Source organism: Antedon mediterranea, chromosome 2 (assembly GCF_964355755.1).
Source record: "Antedon mediterranea chromosome 2, ecAntMedi1.1, whole genome shotgun sequence".
NCBI lineage: Eukaryota > Metazoa > Echinodermata > Crinoidea > Comatulida > Antedonidae > Antedon > Antedon mediterranea.
This window is the reverse complement of record NC_092671.1, coordinates 14,117,279-14,133,461: the sequence shown is the minus strand read 5'-3', so window position 1 is coordinate 14,133,461 and position 16,183 is coordinate 14,117,279. Positions and strand designations below refer to the sequence as shown.

The following is a 16,183-nucleotide window of genomic DNA, read 5'->3' as shown; positions in this document are numbered from 1 at the left end:
TATATATATAAGATAGGGCAGGTGAATACAAGTAATAATCTTACTGCAAGCAAAGAAGTAACCTTTTTTTATAAATTTGAAAAGTCTCATGTTTTGATTAGGCTAGAATAGAGTCGTCATCTAAATACCTGTGAGTGTGTTTCCAATTACTTTCCCTTTTTAAATTAAAAAACAGATAATTTGCTAGCCAATATTTTCCTAATGATATATTATCTTTTGTAAACACACATGACGTAATTGAACTTTTGTGCTTGATCTCTGAGAACCTTTTCAACTTACTGTACACTAATGATGTCAATATATAATAAACTGATTTGATAATATAATTAGTAAGGATAAAATAAGCAATTAAATATTTATAATGATTTAGTTTATGTCATTTGGGAAAGCAAGAATTTTGTAAGCAAATGTGGGTCATTCACTTTCCTGAGTCAATCAGAAGTATAATTTAAAATAATCCTGTCGCTTTGTACTGAATAAAAATTCAATGAAACTGAAAAAAATCGTGATAAGAAGTTGAGGTTCAATGAAGTGTACACAACAAAATACAAATACTGTAGTTCTTCCCTAGTCGACGTCTTGACAAGTACAATACATCATCACACGTTATGAATACATGAATTAAATACAACGGCTAGTTTTACAAATACGTTGACAATCGTGTAAGATTTAGATACAGCAAGTAAAACAGATGAACTGTCAGATGAGCTGAATATTGCTGTCTACTAGATAAGACAAGATATTATCAGTTTAATGAATAATGGTTCACACGGATGAGCCTATTTCTTTGCCAAATCCATCTTTACTGCTGTTTAATCTTTACCAGCCTTGACAATTGGAATTTGAAAGTGGATTAAAATAAGTATGGTAAGCCTGATAGATGCGTTACCAGAGAATCTACATATTGGCTTTAAAAAAGATGTTTTCTGAATTGCCCTAGGCTCTCATTTATCCAATGCATTCATGATTCTGTATAAGCATTGTTGAGATGTTCTACTAAACATGCTAGAGCCAGAGATGTGTTTTATTGGTTGAACTTTTCAATGGCTTTGCATCTTTTAAAGAAAGTGAACATGGTAATGAATGACAAGTATGTTTTGTAAGAAACACATGAAATTCTGCATAAACAAGTGTAGTTTACATAAAAAATTAACAAAAGAGTAATGAACTAATCAGTATAAGACCAAATGTTAAAAATGGTGTCTGTTTGTCCTCCCCCTCATAACATTTTGGAGCCATATGATTTTATTAATTGATACAGCTAAAATCAGCTAAATTTCATATCCTGGACATGAAACTACAGCAGCCATAAAAACTAACTGACTGTAGCTTATATATGATCAAAATTTATTATTGTCAACAAAAAATTATTACCATGAACGAAAGTTCGTAGATTCTTAACTTGTCTTATCTACTTACTATATATTATTAATTATTAAATCATCACATCAATGAATAAAAATAACATAATGCACAGTACAGTATATAAAAAACATCTCATGTTTTATTCTGAACTGGTGTCTCTATGATTCTCTCGTAAGCTTGGTTCCCACTAGAACATAACGCAGGGACGTAAACACAACGCAAGCGTTTTAACCAATGACAAGCGAAGTTCTAGACAGTTAGCAATCACAAGCGAATAAGCCATCGCTTGTGATTGGTCAATTCATTTGCGTTGCGTTACGTCCTTGCATTGCGTCGCTAGTGGGAACCACGCTTTAATGACAACAGTGATATCCAATTATAATATTTTTACTTAATATATATATTATTATACAGTACAGTACTACTGTAATGATGTATTTGTTTTGGCAATCTGAGCAATGTATTATATTAGGTATCCCAATGAAAAAATTCAGATTAATTTTTTTACATTTTCTTTCAGTTAACCATAAAGAACTTAATGTAATTAGCATTTTGCGATTTAAATGATTGAAATCCGATTACCCGTTCTAAAGTTATGGTTATTTAAAGTGGTAAAAAAATATACGATTTTTTGCCTAAAAATGGTGTTTTTTGCAGTTGAAATTGGAAGCATTTTTAAAAGGTTATAACTTTTACAATAATTAGTTAAAAGTTTTGAATTTTGTTAAACCTATAGATATCACAGAGTTGTACAACTCTATTTTTTTTGGAGCCTCAACGAAACCTATTTTTTAAATTATTGGTCCGCAAAGTGGTAGGAAAGCATTTAACGCCCATTTTTGCTGGAATTCCCTAAAAAATGAAAAAACTGCAATTTTTCAATGATCTGTAACTTTTGAACTACTGTACTAATTCATTTAATTTTTTTTGTACTTGTTAGAATGTAGTGTATATTTCATTAATAAATATATTTTAGATGTGTATATGAAAAAAAAAAAAATTTTTTAATGGTGAAATTTAAAATTATAAAAAGAAAAAATGAAAAAGTATGTTAAAAACGGTGTGTACTGTTTCCTTTCTTTTACACTAATTTTCGGTAAGTATAATTATTAGAATATTTCAATATACTTTATATTTATAATTTCAATCATAAATACTATTATATATAACTTTTGAATACGTAAAACAAGATTTTAGGCCCATATGATTATGACACCAAATCTAAGCTAAATAAGATATGCTCTTTTAAGGCAAACGCACAATATGGGTCAAAATAAACTCATTTAAAATAATCAATGTTAATTAAAACAATTAATTGTTTACCTGAATAGTATATATAACATTATAAAAATTGTTTTCTTTTCGTATTATTACGTTATTAAATTGAAATACGGAGCTAAAGTTTAGGCCAAGTCACGGCTTACTCGCGATCAGTAGTCGCTCCGTTAAAGTATTTCGGTCGCAGTTAATGACTTTCGGCCGCCGTATACAGAGTCAAATGTAACGTTGGTAAATTAGCTTAATAAATTTCCTCGGTACATTTTAACCTAACGCATTTGCATTGTATACTTGCATAATAAATCTTCCGCACATTACATCAATTTTAAGTTGTTAAATTAATGTGTAAAACCAGATATTCTACGACGGAAAAGGACATGTCAATCTCCGACATCGCTGCTGTCACACATCTCGCGTCGAGCCGGTCGAACTCGAGCGAGGAAAACTAAACAACGTGTTCAAAATATGGAACGTACCATTCGCTGATAGGGTGCATTAATGTATTTAACGGAAAACGCCACAACAAACACGCGCGTATTTTAGAGTACAATATTTTACTCACTACAATATTCACCGGATTATAATGGTTGGATCTTTAAAATTTTGAACGGGATTTACGCCTCATGCACCATTTTAAAATGTAGTTCGCTCAATTACCATGCACAATACGTTTGTAAACTATGTTTTATCGATTTCAATGTAGATTTAGCTATAATTTAATACCAAAATCCATAATATTTTTCCATAAACGGTGAATCAAAATTGGATTTTTGTCACAAAAATTGACTTTTCGTTACGAAAAACCTATTTATAGAAGACGATTTTCGTATCAAATTAAAGCTTATTTAAAGCCTGATAACATACAACAAAAATTAATCCGCTAGCTCCAATGGTAATCGTGCGATCGTGTTTTGAAAACTGATGGGGATTTTCCGATGAGGTTTTCAACGCGCGGAAATCGGCTCGACGGGATTTTAGAACCGTTTTAAAATCGCATTTTCTCGGCAACTAATTCATTAATTTTAATTATAAACACACTTATACAAAGATTAAAACAAGTACTTTCAAACAATATAAATTTTGTAAGTATTAATTAAGATTGAATACGATTTATTTAACATCAAAGTCATACTACTTTTTCGAATTTCGTCAATATTTCAAAAGTGATACCCCTCTGTGCGCTTTCATTGGGATACCTAATTATATAGAGTGCAATAATAAAATAGTGACGTTTGTTTTGGTATATACTGTATTTATCAATTGAATTAATTTAATTAATACATGATTGAAAATCCCTTTAATCGGTATTTTAAAATAAAAACAATTAAGGTATTACGCGCACATTTTTTTTGAATTGTTAAATTTAGATTTTCAATTTGTCCTTCATGCAATAATTAAAATTAATACAAAATATAGTATATCATTTACATATTAATATAAATAAAACAGTAGGGTTTCTTTTCTTTTGGAAGTGCACAAAGTTTTAAAGCCAAAAGCCAAGATTTAAAGAACATCATATTACTACTGTACATCTTCAACTCCATTTAAACTAGTAAGTTTAATAAACAGTTGGTCTGTCATCCATGGAGATTTTTTATGACGAATTTGTATCTTTTTAAGTGGGGCATGATTGTTAGCTAAATTAAAGAAACCTGTACTCATAATCATTTAGGGCATTATCTACATCGGTGTGACTTTTAATTTCATTCCAATTTACAAAACAGAAATTTCAAAGGCATTGACTTGTTTTCCTAACTTAATTCATAACTGTATCTTTCATATCATAATATGACATATTATTCTATTACCACATGCGCATGTGAACTTTACATCATCATATGATACATGCTGGGCCATAAAATAACATTCCAACCAATTTGTTTAGTATGCAGAATTGGATGGAGGAGAGGTTGAATTATCCCAGTATTTCTTGGGTGATATGTTTTAAGAAATGTATGACAACATTTAAAGACAATTGATTATATACAGTATTTCAATCATACAGTATGGACTAATATATAAATTAATGTTAAAGTAATCTCTGATGTCCTGATATGGTAGCCAAGTCCTGTAGCCAAGTCCTGTGGCCGTATTCACCACTCACTCACATTAGGCTTTGAAAAAATCAATTACACTTCTAAAATCTAAAAATAAATTCCATTTTAATTTTAAGTCAATACTAATAGGATTAAGCGAAATTCTACTTTATTATGAGTTCTGCCACTGGCTACCAAAGCCAGGTAGACCAAATTATGTTGTAATTTAAAAGACACTAGCTCAGCATTAAAAAAGAAATTAGGATAAAGAAAAAAAAGGAAAAGTAAAAATCAATCAATAAAAAAAGATCATGATGCACAGGATTTATCATGTGCTTGATTACTGATCGTGATTCATTTGTGAACGTGCACCTACTGATTCTTCCATCAATATTTTAATGCATTGCAGTTTTACAGTGTGTGTGTATGTATAAATGGTGACATGATTATTTATTATAAGTATATTGATAGCTTCCATTATTTTAATCACCAAATAGTTGCTGTAAAACATTGAATATAGGATAAAAATGTTATAATCACCAAAAAGATTAATTATTTATGATGATATTGCCCTAATAATAATATAAGCTTTTTATATCAAAATTAAGAATTTAGAAGAAAAAAAATTATACACAAATAAAACAAAAAATTGTGTTTTCTTGTCAATGTCATATTTCATCATTAAACAATGCAAAATTACATAGTTTTTTACAAAATAGCTTAAATGTATTTGTGCACGGCAGACATATATACAGGTATGCTTAATTTTGACCTCAAATTTGCCACTTAATGTTTTGACACCCACCCTTGTAGTAATGTAAATTACCACCCTGGACGAATTTGTTATAGAATGTATGGCCGGCTATACGCCTGTCTTGAATGATAAGCTCAATATTTTCTAAATATTATACACCCTGGCTGCCTTATCCACTTCAAGTGCCCATTGAAATTCCAAAGAAGTTATCACGATTTATAACAGTCGTATGGTTACGGTGAAATGTAAACAATTCCACAAAGTAAATTGCGTTAGTCTGGTAATCTATCAAGAGAAAGTTAAAATGAGCTGATTAGATGAAAAATATACACAGAGTTCAATTAGGCAAATGAATCTAATTGGAAACGAGAATTTTGTATATAGAAACTGGGTGTATGTTTAGAATATGTTCTAAGTATTTAGCTCTGTGTATAGCAGATATGAGGATGATGATACATTTTGTGTTTACAGTATTCAGTACAGTTTACAGTTTCGTTCCTCCCACTGATGCCAGTCGCATCCAAGAGGCAGTCTTCTCTAGCATCCAAATATTATATGCTGGGTCTGACTGTTGAATGGCTTCCTTGACTGGGTTGGCTTCTTAGCTTGACTAGGATCGCACTGAAGGAGATTGCTTAATTTAATCCAGGGGTCACGATACTATGGTTTTCAGGCTTGTGCAAAGAGCATTTGTTTTGTTAATGAGTTATTTGGTTCTCGGCAGATATGGGCTATGTACTTCAGGTAGTGAACATGTATATAGTCTTTTAGTGTAGTTGCACCGACGATATTTTCAACATCTCTATTTGAGAACAGGAGACTGAAAATTCCATCTTCTGTAGATTGCTCTTGGTGCCCTGTAACGTTCGCTTCTTCAGTGTATTGAGAATATTGAGAAAAAAATTGTTTTTTGTAATTAATTTAAAAACGTCATTCATACAATGCATTCTGAAATTTAAGCAAGTACACTAGGAAGGTTTTCAATTTTGGAAAAGCTTGTATCATTTTCTACAGTAAAATAAAAGCAATATTATTGCATACTATACATTCAATTATGTTCACTCAAAGTGAATAAATTGAACAATTAAAAGAATTTTAAAATTTGAGAATCGTTACTGTATGTTTGTCTTGCTACAGGTATTTAAAAACCAGTAAATGTTTTTGCAGACTCAGATGATCCATTTTAAAAATTTTATATTATAGTGTACGTACCATAACAGCATGATTAATGGCAATGATTTATTTTGTAGGTGATGACTGTGATAGCAATTGCACAGAGGGCTGTTGGGGATCTGGTCCTGAAATGTGTCAGATATGTAAGTATTGTCAAGAAAAAAATGTGATATTGTGATAGTTGATATTTAAACATTCGTACAACACATTAAAGTAGAACCTCTTTTAATTGGACACTTTGGGTATTGTGTCCTGAATAGGAGTGGGTTGTAGTCGAGTTGTAATGTTAAAATATAATATTGCCCTTCATTTGTTTACCGTACTGATGTGGGTATAAGCCCATACTCGGGTATAAACCCACCCCCGACTTTTGACAAATTTTCATGAAAAATGAGGCACTCTGGTATAAGCCCACCCATTAATTCGAAGATCTACAGTGTATGTCGTAATACATTATTTTGTATTTGGCGACGTCCATACACCGAATACACCTACCTTTGATCATAACCAAGCTAGGCTAATATACGCTAGGCCATATGAGGCCTAGCGGTCCTGTTTTGTTTACACTCCATCGCGGTCGAAGATCGCTTCACACACGACGCTACAAGTCGCCAAAACGGAAACCACAATTTGGTATCGGCTGCCATAAACAATGCTTATTAAATTTCTTTGATACATTTCTATTTAACGAACATTGTGTACTTGCTTTTCTGTTTGATAAATTCTTGTTAAATTGATGTTTAAAATAAGATATTCTACGATAAACTACACGAACTATAAGCTTAATTTTCCGACACTTTACACCTCGTGTATTTAGAGGCAACGTCGTACACATGAGGGCGCTCGCTCGCATGGTGGAATACACAGTGTACATGTGCTGTTTTTGACGATCTGCATTTTTGGATCCTCGGGTATAAGCCCAACCCCCCAAACTTGACGTGATTTCATGTTCAAGGGGGGTGGGCTTATACCCGCGTTAGTACGGTAATTGGAAAGTGTCTACTAATAAGGATGTCCCCTGAATAGAGGTGCTCCCAAAGGAAGTGGTTTTTCTACTATGATTCCATGAAAATGCATTGCACTCTGTGCCGTTTTTATACAATGCAATCATTTACTTTGTTTTTCAAACAATCGAAAATATGATATTATTATCTTCATGCTATAATAACTGGTGCATTTAAAGAATAAGAATTTAACCTATGACCCTACTGTTATTATCTATTCCAAGATTTTCTTAAGATCAAAGGAGTACCACTATGAACAGAAAGCATGCCTTTTGAATATTGTACAGAGATTTTACACTAATGTTCATGAAATTTACAATATTTTTATGAGCAATGTCATTTATAATCATGATATTTAATATCCATTACCATTAATAAATTAAGAATAATTATAAGTATAAACTTTACTGGAAACACTATAAGTAGGGTATATTATTTAGTAATACAATTATAATGATGATCGGTTAAATCACTATTATTATTAAAGAGTGGGTAAAACTATGGCACACAGTTCCCCCCTTTACTCATTAATTAACATACATTTCCATACGATTTTTATCACGATACTCGTATATCAATCCAGTAAAAGTTATGTGCGATTACCGCATCGAAATTCCCTTGATACGAAAAAATGCATCATACATGTCGATAGTCGGTTAGACACTCTTTCCCGTTATATTAAACATGAATTTATATACTGCCATGAGAGCAACTCTAGATAACTCTAGATAATTCTTTACATCGGTTTTGCTTTACATAGTTAGAGCAATCTAGGGTAGTGTATTTATCTTTGAACGTGTTGTTTAATGTTTTTCATCAATTGTGATTATTTTCCTTCTCAAATTTTAGATTTACGTCATCCATTGTATATTCTTGCTGAACGAAACCTTGTTTACTGTAACAAAAACAACAATTAAAATCTACAAGCAAATTTGACTACTCAATTTAAAATTGATACTGTTTGAATATTGTTAATATTAACTTGAATATAGAAAACAATTTGTCAGATGCATATTTTTTGTTTTCCTGTTTTTGTTTGATTTCCTGATTAAGGGATTTACAGTAGTTTCAGTATTGTGACCCTTTTAATGGTATTACCCTTTACTATTATGCATGGTGTATAAAGTTTTTGTTTTTTTAAGGGAAAAAATATACACGTGTGTACAGTAGCAACAATAAACTTAAGTTATAGATCTATAAAGCTTTAGAATTCAATTCAATTCAATTCAAAATTCTTTAATCATCCCACACGGGGCAATTCAAATAAAAAGGTCTGGATTAAAACATAAGCACCGCACTATGCTGCATGACATGGACCACTAATGCAAAGGAAATGGTCTGTGTTTCCTCAGTTTTCTGTATTAAAAAAACATATTTTACATAATGGTGTCGCATTCTAAGGTCTGGATTAAAATGATCTTACAAAATAAAATTAAATAAATAATCTTTTAAAGTTCAGCAGAAACGTGCATGTTGTAGTAAATTAAATCCTTTTTTCAATGATAAACAAAGACATTGGCTTATTATTTAAATAAGTTTTAATCAACTTGAATAAAGCTATGACCTTTATACCTGTACTGTAGTACCAATTAACAGACCTTTTCATATTTGTTTTTCAATCTGCGTTTGCTTCCTAGTTGGTAATTATTCTTGTGTTATCTTGTTTGACGTGAAATCATTTTCCCAATTACCTTTTGCCCGACCTTTGTTATAAATGTTGATTACATTCGCAAGTGCCTACAGCTATACTAGTAGTTTATAGAAACAAAATTAAATAAGAAATTAATTTAGATTAATATCCATGTGGGCACATGCAGGCCCACTACATTTTAACACTTGGTTATTCTAGTCTTAATGTCACATTGAGGGGAGAATGCACATGCTCACCGTATGGCCACTGGTGCAACACGCAAGGATAGTGTAACTACAGTATAATACAATACAATATCACTTTATTATTCCACATTTTTAAAAATTCCACAATATCACACAGATATACAATGTCTACAGTAACAATCCATTTTGTGTTTCTTATCATATTGTGTTTACCAATACGTTCTTTTAGTCTGAAGACACTATAAATTCTGATAAATAAAATTGAGAGCCCATTGACTGACATTCCGCTCCCTTTCTCATCTTTTGATGAGATACAAAGCTGTTGATACCTATTCAAATGTAGATAGTTTCCTGATGTGATAAACATAAGCACTGCACTATGCTGCATGACATGGACCACTAATGCAAAGGAAATGGTCTGTGTTTCCTCAGTTTTCTGTATTAAAAAAACATATTTTACATAATGGTGTCGCATTCTAATTGTTTTAAAATGTTAATGTTTTCTTATTATATTTTTATTTATGTGATTGCAGTAACCAAAAATGTATGTAATTCATCATGTGAAAACCGTTGCTTTGGACCTGGAGCTGACCAATGTTGTGATGCCAACTGCATTGGTGGTTGTACTGGATCTGGACCTGATCAATGTTTAGTAAGTCTAAAGCTCTGTTTACACGATCAAACCTTATGTGACAAAAAAAAAATGTGTTGTGCTCATATGGACATGATGATGTCATATCATTACCATATTTGGGCATACAGTATTACTACAGTACTATATAATAGGCACATCACACTTTTTTTGTCAAAATAGTCTGATAGTGTAGACAGAGCTTATGAGCAGGTTTAGGCTGAGAAATAAATAACCTGCCAATTAATATAAAACATTTGATGGCAATATAGAAACTATACACAAATTCAAATTAAACAATTAAAAAAGAATTTGCGTGAATTCAATTCTAATTGGAAATATCAAATAACATGTTATTTGTAGAGAAATGTTTTTAGAAAGGTGTTACATGAAGTAGAGAGTATTACTCATTTCGAAATCAACTCTACTTGCTGGTCCCAAAAATCTGAAAGATATGAAGGAAAAATGTTGTAGTTGTAACAGTTTATCATCTCTCTTACAAATATGTGCCGCAATAGCTTCTATCCAACTGCTATAGGACATAGAATATACAAGATTGATGTGACTTTGTTTTGTCAATAGTTGTACTTTGCCCTATTCTCTTTGTGTCTCAAAGCAACACGATTTTCTGTGTATATTTTACAGTAAATGATATAAATATGGATATGTATGTTTCCACTGATAAGGATTAATGAATATACAAGAATGATGTGATTTTGTTTTGTCGATAGTTGTACTTTGCCCTGTTCTCTTTGTGTCTCAAAGCAACACGATTTTCTGTGTATATTTTACAGTAAATGATATAAATATGGATATGTATGTTTCCACTGATGAGGATTAATGAATATACAAGAATGATGTGATTTTGTTTTGTCGATAGTTGTACTTTGCCCTGTTCTCGTTGTGTCTCAAAGCAACACAATTTTCTGTGTATATAGTAAACAATATAAATATGGAAATGTATGTTTCCACTGATGATGAATGTGTATGACTATTCAACGTTTGTATATAATTATATTTGAATTCTATTCCATTAACAAATTGTATTACAGTAGTTTTTGCATAAATAATTCCATTTTCCAAGTGTAGGATTTTCCAACTGTTAAATCTTTTATACTTTTTATTAAATAAAAGATAAAATATAATTTGTAATTGATAGAACGATTAATCATGTTTAGATCTGTAGTAAAAGTTTAATTTAAAATCATCTTTAATGTTGTTCTTTCATCCTATTTGTGATGATAGACATTAAGACCTGATTACTTTACTGTAGAATTTTAAATTAAAGACTTTCTATAAAGCAATATGCACATTATTTTATCATTTTGTATCAAAAGATTTTTGTTGCAAAGAAGAATTTCCTTTATATAGTATAATAATTGTCACAGTGTAGATGGCTTGACAATACAAATTAGATTATAAATTTAGATTTGAATATCAACAATTGCAATTTGCACATTTGGAAATGTATGTAAATTTATCAATATTTTAGTTGTACATATTTTATTTTATTTATTTATTCTTTCTTCTTTTGACTGGATTGCATTTTCAGTAACGCAGTACTGCTTTCCAAAATTGTCCAGTTATTATAAGTTTAAAAGTAAATAAAAATTATAACATAAATACACAGTAGGCCTAATTTAAAAGATATATACAGAACAGTTAAAAACAAATAAAATATAAAAAATAAAATACAAAAAAATGTAGGATCACTTGGATGACATAAGAGTTGCTATATTTTTGAGTTTATAAATATGTTTCCCAGTTACTTTTGTTCTAGTTTCAGTTGGTAAAAGATTCCATTCCTTTGTTGCTCTGTATTTGAAGGTTCTTTTACCTTGAGCATTTTTCCAATTTGGTGTAATTAATGTTTTACAACATAGGTGCCCCTCCCTAGATGTTACACCTTAAGCAATCCACTTCCCCTATTTAAACATTCTTAAACCGCAACTGTTGTATTATTTAATTTTACAGTACAGTATGGTGAATATACAAAGTTTATTTTAGTTTAACCATAGAGATATTATATCTCTATGGTTTAACTTAGAATTACTAGCAAAACATTTTTTTGATCCAGCTGGTAATCATCCACTAACCTATTAAAATGAATGGCATGATGTTCGTTTTGAGAATAGAAACAATTTGTGTCTAAGAGGTTTTAATAAACCTATTTTCTGGTTCAATACATAAGTCACTAAAAGTATTTCTCCAACTACTGTATCATCAGCAGTACAAGCTATCCTATTAGTGTTTGCTGTGTAATGTAATTTCAGATGGCTTCCTTACTGTACTGATTAAGTTACACAAAAAACATTACTGTAATGGAAATCATTGTATAATGTTATTTGATCTTTTTTTAGATTTACAACTGGTTTTTTTTCTTAATTGACACACTGTACAGAAGCTGTTTTCAAAAGTTTTAATCTTTACACCCTCTTTTATGCATGGTTGGTAGTCCTACTGTATCGGTATACAGTCCGACAATATGCATTGTTTTGTTGGAAAATAAGATATTTTCTGTAACTATATTAAAGTAATACAGATTTTTCAATCAAGGATATCAAGATCCAAGATCATCATTATTGTAAAACCATTGCCATACCACAAAATAACTGAACAATTAACACAATAGAAGTAAAGCAGTTATAAAAAATGGAACTAAGTTCAAGAGCGAGCTACCTCTTGACAACCTGGTGTGGTAAACGACACAGCACAGTATTAAATATTGTAGTACAATAATAGTTGACCTCTGATGTTCAGGAAGCCCACGATATGTGTGATAAAATATTGACATGACTGACTACTTTAGCTATAACTTTTTACTATCTATCTACTGCATAAGATTAATCTGATGTCTGTCTGTGGCTGGTAATCATGGTTTTCTAATGCCTTTTAAAGTTGTTGTATTTTTCTTGGAATTCATATTTTTTTGTAATGATTTACATACTGTTGGCATTACAGGGTTAAAACAAAGAAAAATAACAAAATTATTTTAAAAAGTATCATTACTGATACTGATATTATTTTATTGTCCATAGTAATTAATATAAATGGAAATACATTTGAAACTGGCATAAATATAAAAAAAAAGATATACTAAACAAATTCAGAACAAAATACACAAATGCACATTAAAAGCTAGGTTATGTATACATACAAATTAAAAGCTTATATCATAAAATTATTAAAACTATTAAAAATACAATCAATCTTAAATAAAGTGAATACTGTACAACTGTACTCTGATCTAGTACAAGATTACATTTCACATTAATAAAAGATTGTAAATATTGAAGGGTTTAATTATTGCAAACATAAAGGAAAAATCTTTTTGATTATGTTACTGTTATAAAATGATTTTTTACATACAAATCCTCATGGAATTCTCAAAGACTATATAAACTGTTGTATCCATTTATATCACATGTATTAATTTCATAATTTCAATTACTCAGAGAAAATAATCTTGCTCCCTCAAGCCCCAATGTATTAGTAAATGTGTTCTATGAGAACGACATAGCTTTATACTTTTTACGTTATAGTACAGATTTTGTATAATATGTCAAAAAAAAACTTTGAATTTATGTTATGAGAACTCAAATACATTTGATGATGTTTCTTTATTTGTTTTAATTTCAATATAAAAAAACTAGTCACATTTCTGCCACTTTTCAATTGTAAAACATACTGTACCTTATTTCTCCATAAAATGGAAATACAAAATACTTCATACTACAGTACCTTACTCACAATTCTTCCCTGCTAATGAAAGTGTACCCATTAGAAGTTTTCCTAAATATCTGAAGGTAATAATTTAATAAACTTTCTATTTATCTTTGTTTACTGTAGAATCAGGGAAGTGTTATTTACTCTTAGGCCATGTTTCCACAGCCGAAAATTAACCGATAAATATTAAGAGATAAAGTTCCTGTGGAAACAGGGTTTAACCGATTCCGCTCGCAAAAAATTAACCGATAAATATATCATTCAAATTAATTAATTATCAGATAAATGCTATAATTTTTACATTTTTTTATTTATTTATATCATTTCATTGTTTTTGTAAATACAGATTTTTATAGTATATTTCATATATCCATGATTTTAGGATTGTCAATATTAATAGTTACTATTTTGATTTTTTAAATAGTTGTGCCGTAATGCTCTTAATGGTGACAGTTGTGTGGAGACCTGCCCAGGTATATACCCAATTTTTTTAAAGATTGAGATTATTTTATTGCAAACAAGATTATTACCTTATTACATTTCAAGTTTTTCTTTTCTAGGTAAATTAGTACTTGATGAGGGAAAATGCAAGGAGCAGTGCCGACCAGAATGGGCAAACATTAATGGTGTATGTGAAAAATCTATTTGTAAGTATTTACTTGCTAGTATTAAAAACATTAATTGATCTCATTAACACCATGAGGATAATACAGTATCATGTTATCCAGATCATTGTCTCTATTCTCTATTCAGCCAAGAAGACAATACATAAAAAATACAATATAACACTATCAAACTCTATGTGACAAACAAATGTTATTTGCCCATATATGAACATGATGACATATCACTACCATATTTGGATACATCACTACCATATTTGTGCACATCGTACTTGTTTTGTCAAACTAGTTTGATAGTGTGTACATAGCTTTAGATTATCTCATTATCCTTATATATTATCAGCTCTTAAAATAGTTTTGTGTCTCATGTGAACCAAGCTTTTATGCACTTTCCACTTTCAATCAGGAACCAGTATATACAGTATATACCAGTGTATACTAATGAGTTAAGAACATGTTTTTTTTTATAGCTTGTCTTGGAGTTGACTTTACTACCAAGAATACTGTCGTCAGTGGTGATAATATTGCAACATATAAAAACTGTCGTGTTGTTAAACACAATGTGATCATAGACAGGGAATCATTCCATGGGTAATAATATAATTTTAATAATTACGCTGGCTATATTTGTTTATAGGTACTGCATTAATTGTCTTTCTGTTTTTACCAGAATCCGTTAATACTGACTGGGGAACACCCGGTATTTTTGCTGAAAAGTTATGATTCTTCCATTTGTTTTGGCCTTTACAATCGATCAAAAGTGGGTGAATCACAGAAGAAAACCGAAAATATCAGTCCGCGCGCAATGTATGTTGGGATTTATGGGGACTTATTTTTAACCGTTTAAAGACAAAAAAGTTATCTCAATAGGAACATAGTATTCTTGTTTTCATTAAATGTAGTTTGTGACCTTAAATTAGATCTAAAAAATGTAGGGAATGGGACTTTAACTTTATGCAGAAAAAAATATTTAAAAATGTTATCTATATAGACATTTTTATGAACAGATTTAAGGTGCTTATATCTTCTTTGTTTTTTTTCTAGAGATCCATTTTTTGGTACCATACCATTAATGAGTTATGGAGAACTTTTTGCTTTAGAAAATGTTGAAATAATAAAGGGTTACCTAAAGGTATTTGGTGTTGATCAATCAGGTGTAATTAACTTGAAGTTTTTACGCAATCTAAAAGAAGTGCATGGAGATGAGCTGGAAGGGTAAATATTTATTGTCAATTTTAGTCACTGTATATGCCATCACTTTCACATGCATAATTTTTCGCGATTTAACATTCACTTTACGTTTTCGCGTGTTTTAGTTAAAAGTCAAATTCTAGCCTAAGCCTATAATGTACCTTAAAATATTTTTTGTATTTTGTATTAAAAAGGTCAAATAGATGTCTGAGATTAGACGAGGCACCGCATGTTAGGCCTAGTCTACAGTAATTTGAACATCTACAATACAGTACCTAAGCCTAAATACCAGACTAGGTCTATGTTGGCTTTGTGTCATCTGCATTTTAGCAGTAGGCCTACTGTACTATTTACTGTAGTATTAATGTTTCTATACTGTATATCCTCTTACTTGTTTGTACCACCCACTGCAAAATTGACATGGAAGCATCGCCAATTGCGGCGGTACTCCCTGGGAGAGACGATATGTAAGCACGTGTAAATCTTTTTTGTTCATGATTGAAGGGACAATAATCCTTCAATCCATAATAGTTATTTAACACAATTTTTATACTATGTTTTGTTTA

The 16,183-nt window shown here is 30.5% G+C and overlaps 1 protein-coding gene across 1 annotated transcript in view; it reads left to right on the top strand.

The window, feature by feature from the left end:
- The window catches only part of LOC140039299 (epidermal growth factor receptor-like), a 42,667-nt gene that overhangs the window by 22,789 nt on the left and 3,695 nt on the right, over window positions 1–16,183 (top strand). Inside the window, exons 4-9 of the mRNA XM_072084903.1 lie at window positions 6,684–6,749; window positions 9,980–10,098; window positions 14,228–14,276; window positions 14,364–14,450; window positions 14,897–15,017; window positions 15,471–15,641. Coding sequence (XP_071941004.1) covers window positions 6,684–6,749; window positions 9,980–10,098; window positions 14,228–14,276; window positions 14,364–14,450; window positions 14,897–15,017; window positions 15,471–15,641 — 613 coding nt within the window. The remainder of the gene's footprint in view (window positions 1–6,683; window positions 6,750–9,979; window positions 10,099–14,227; window positions 14,277–14,363; window positions 14,451–14,896; window positions 15,018–15,470; window positions 15,642–16,183) is intronic.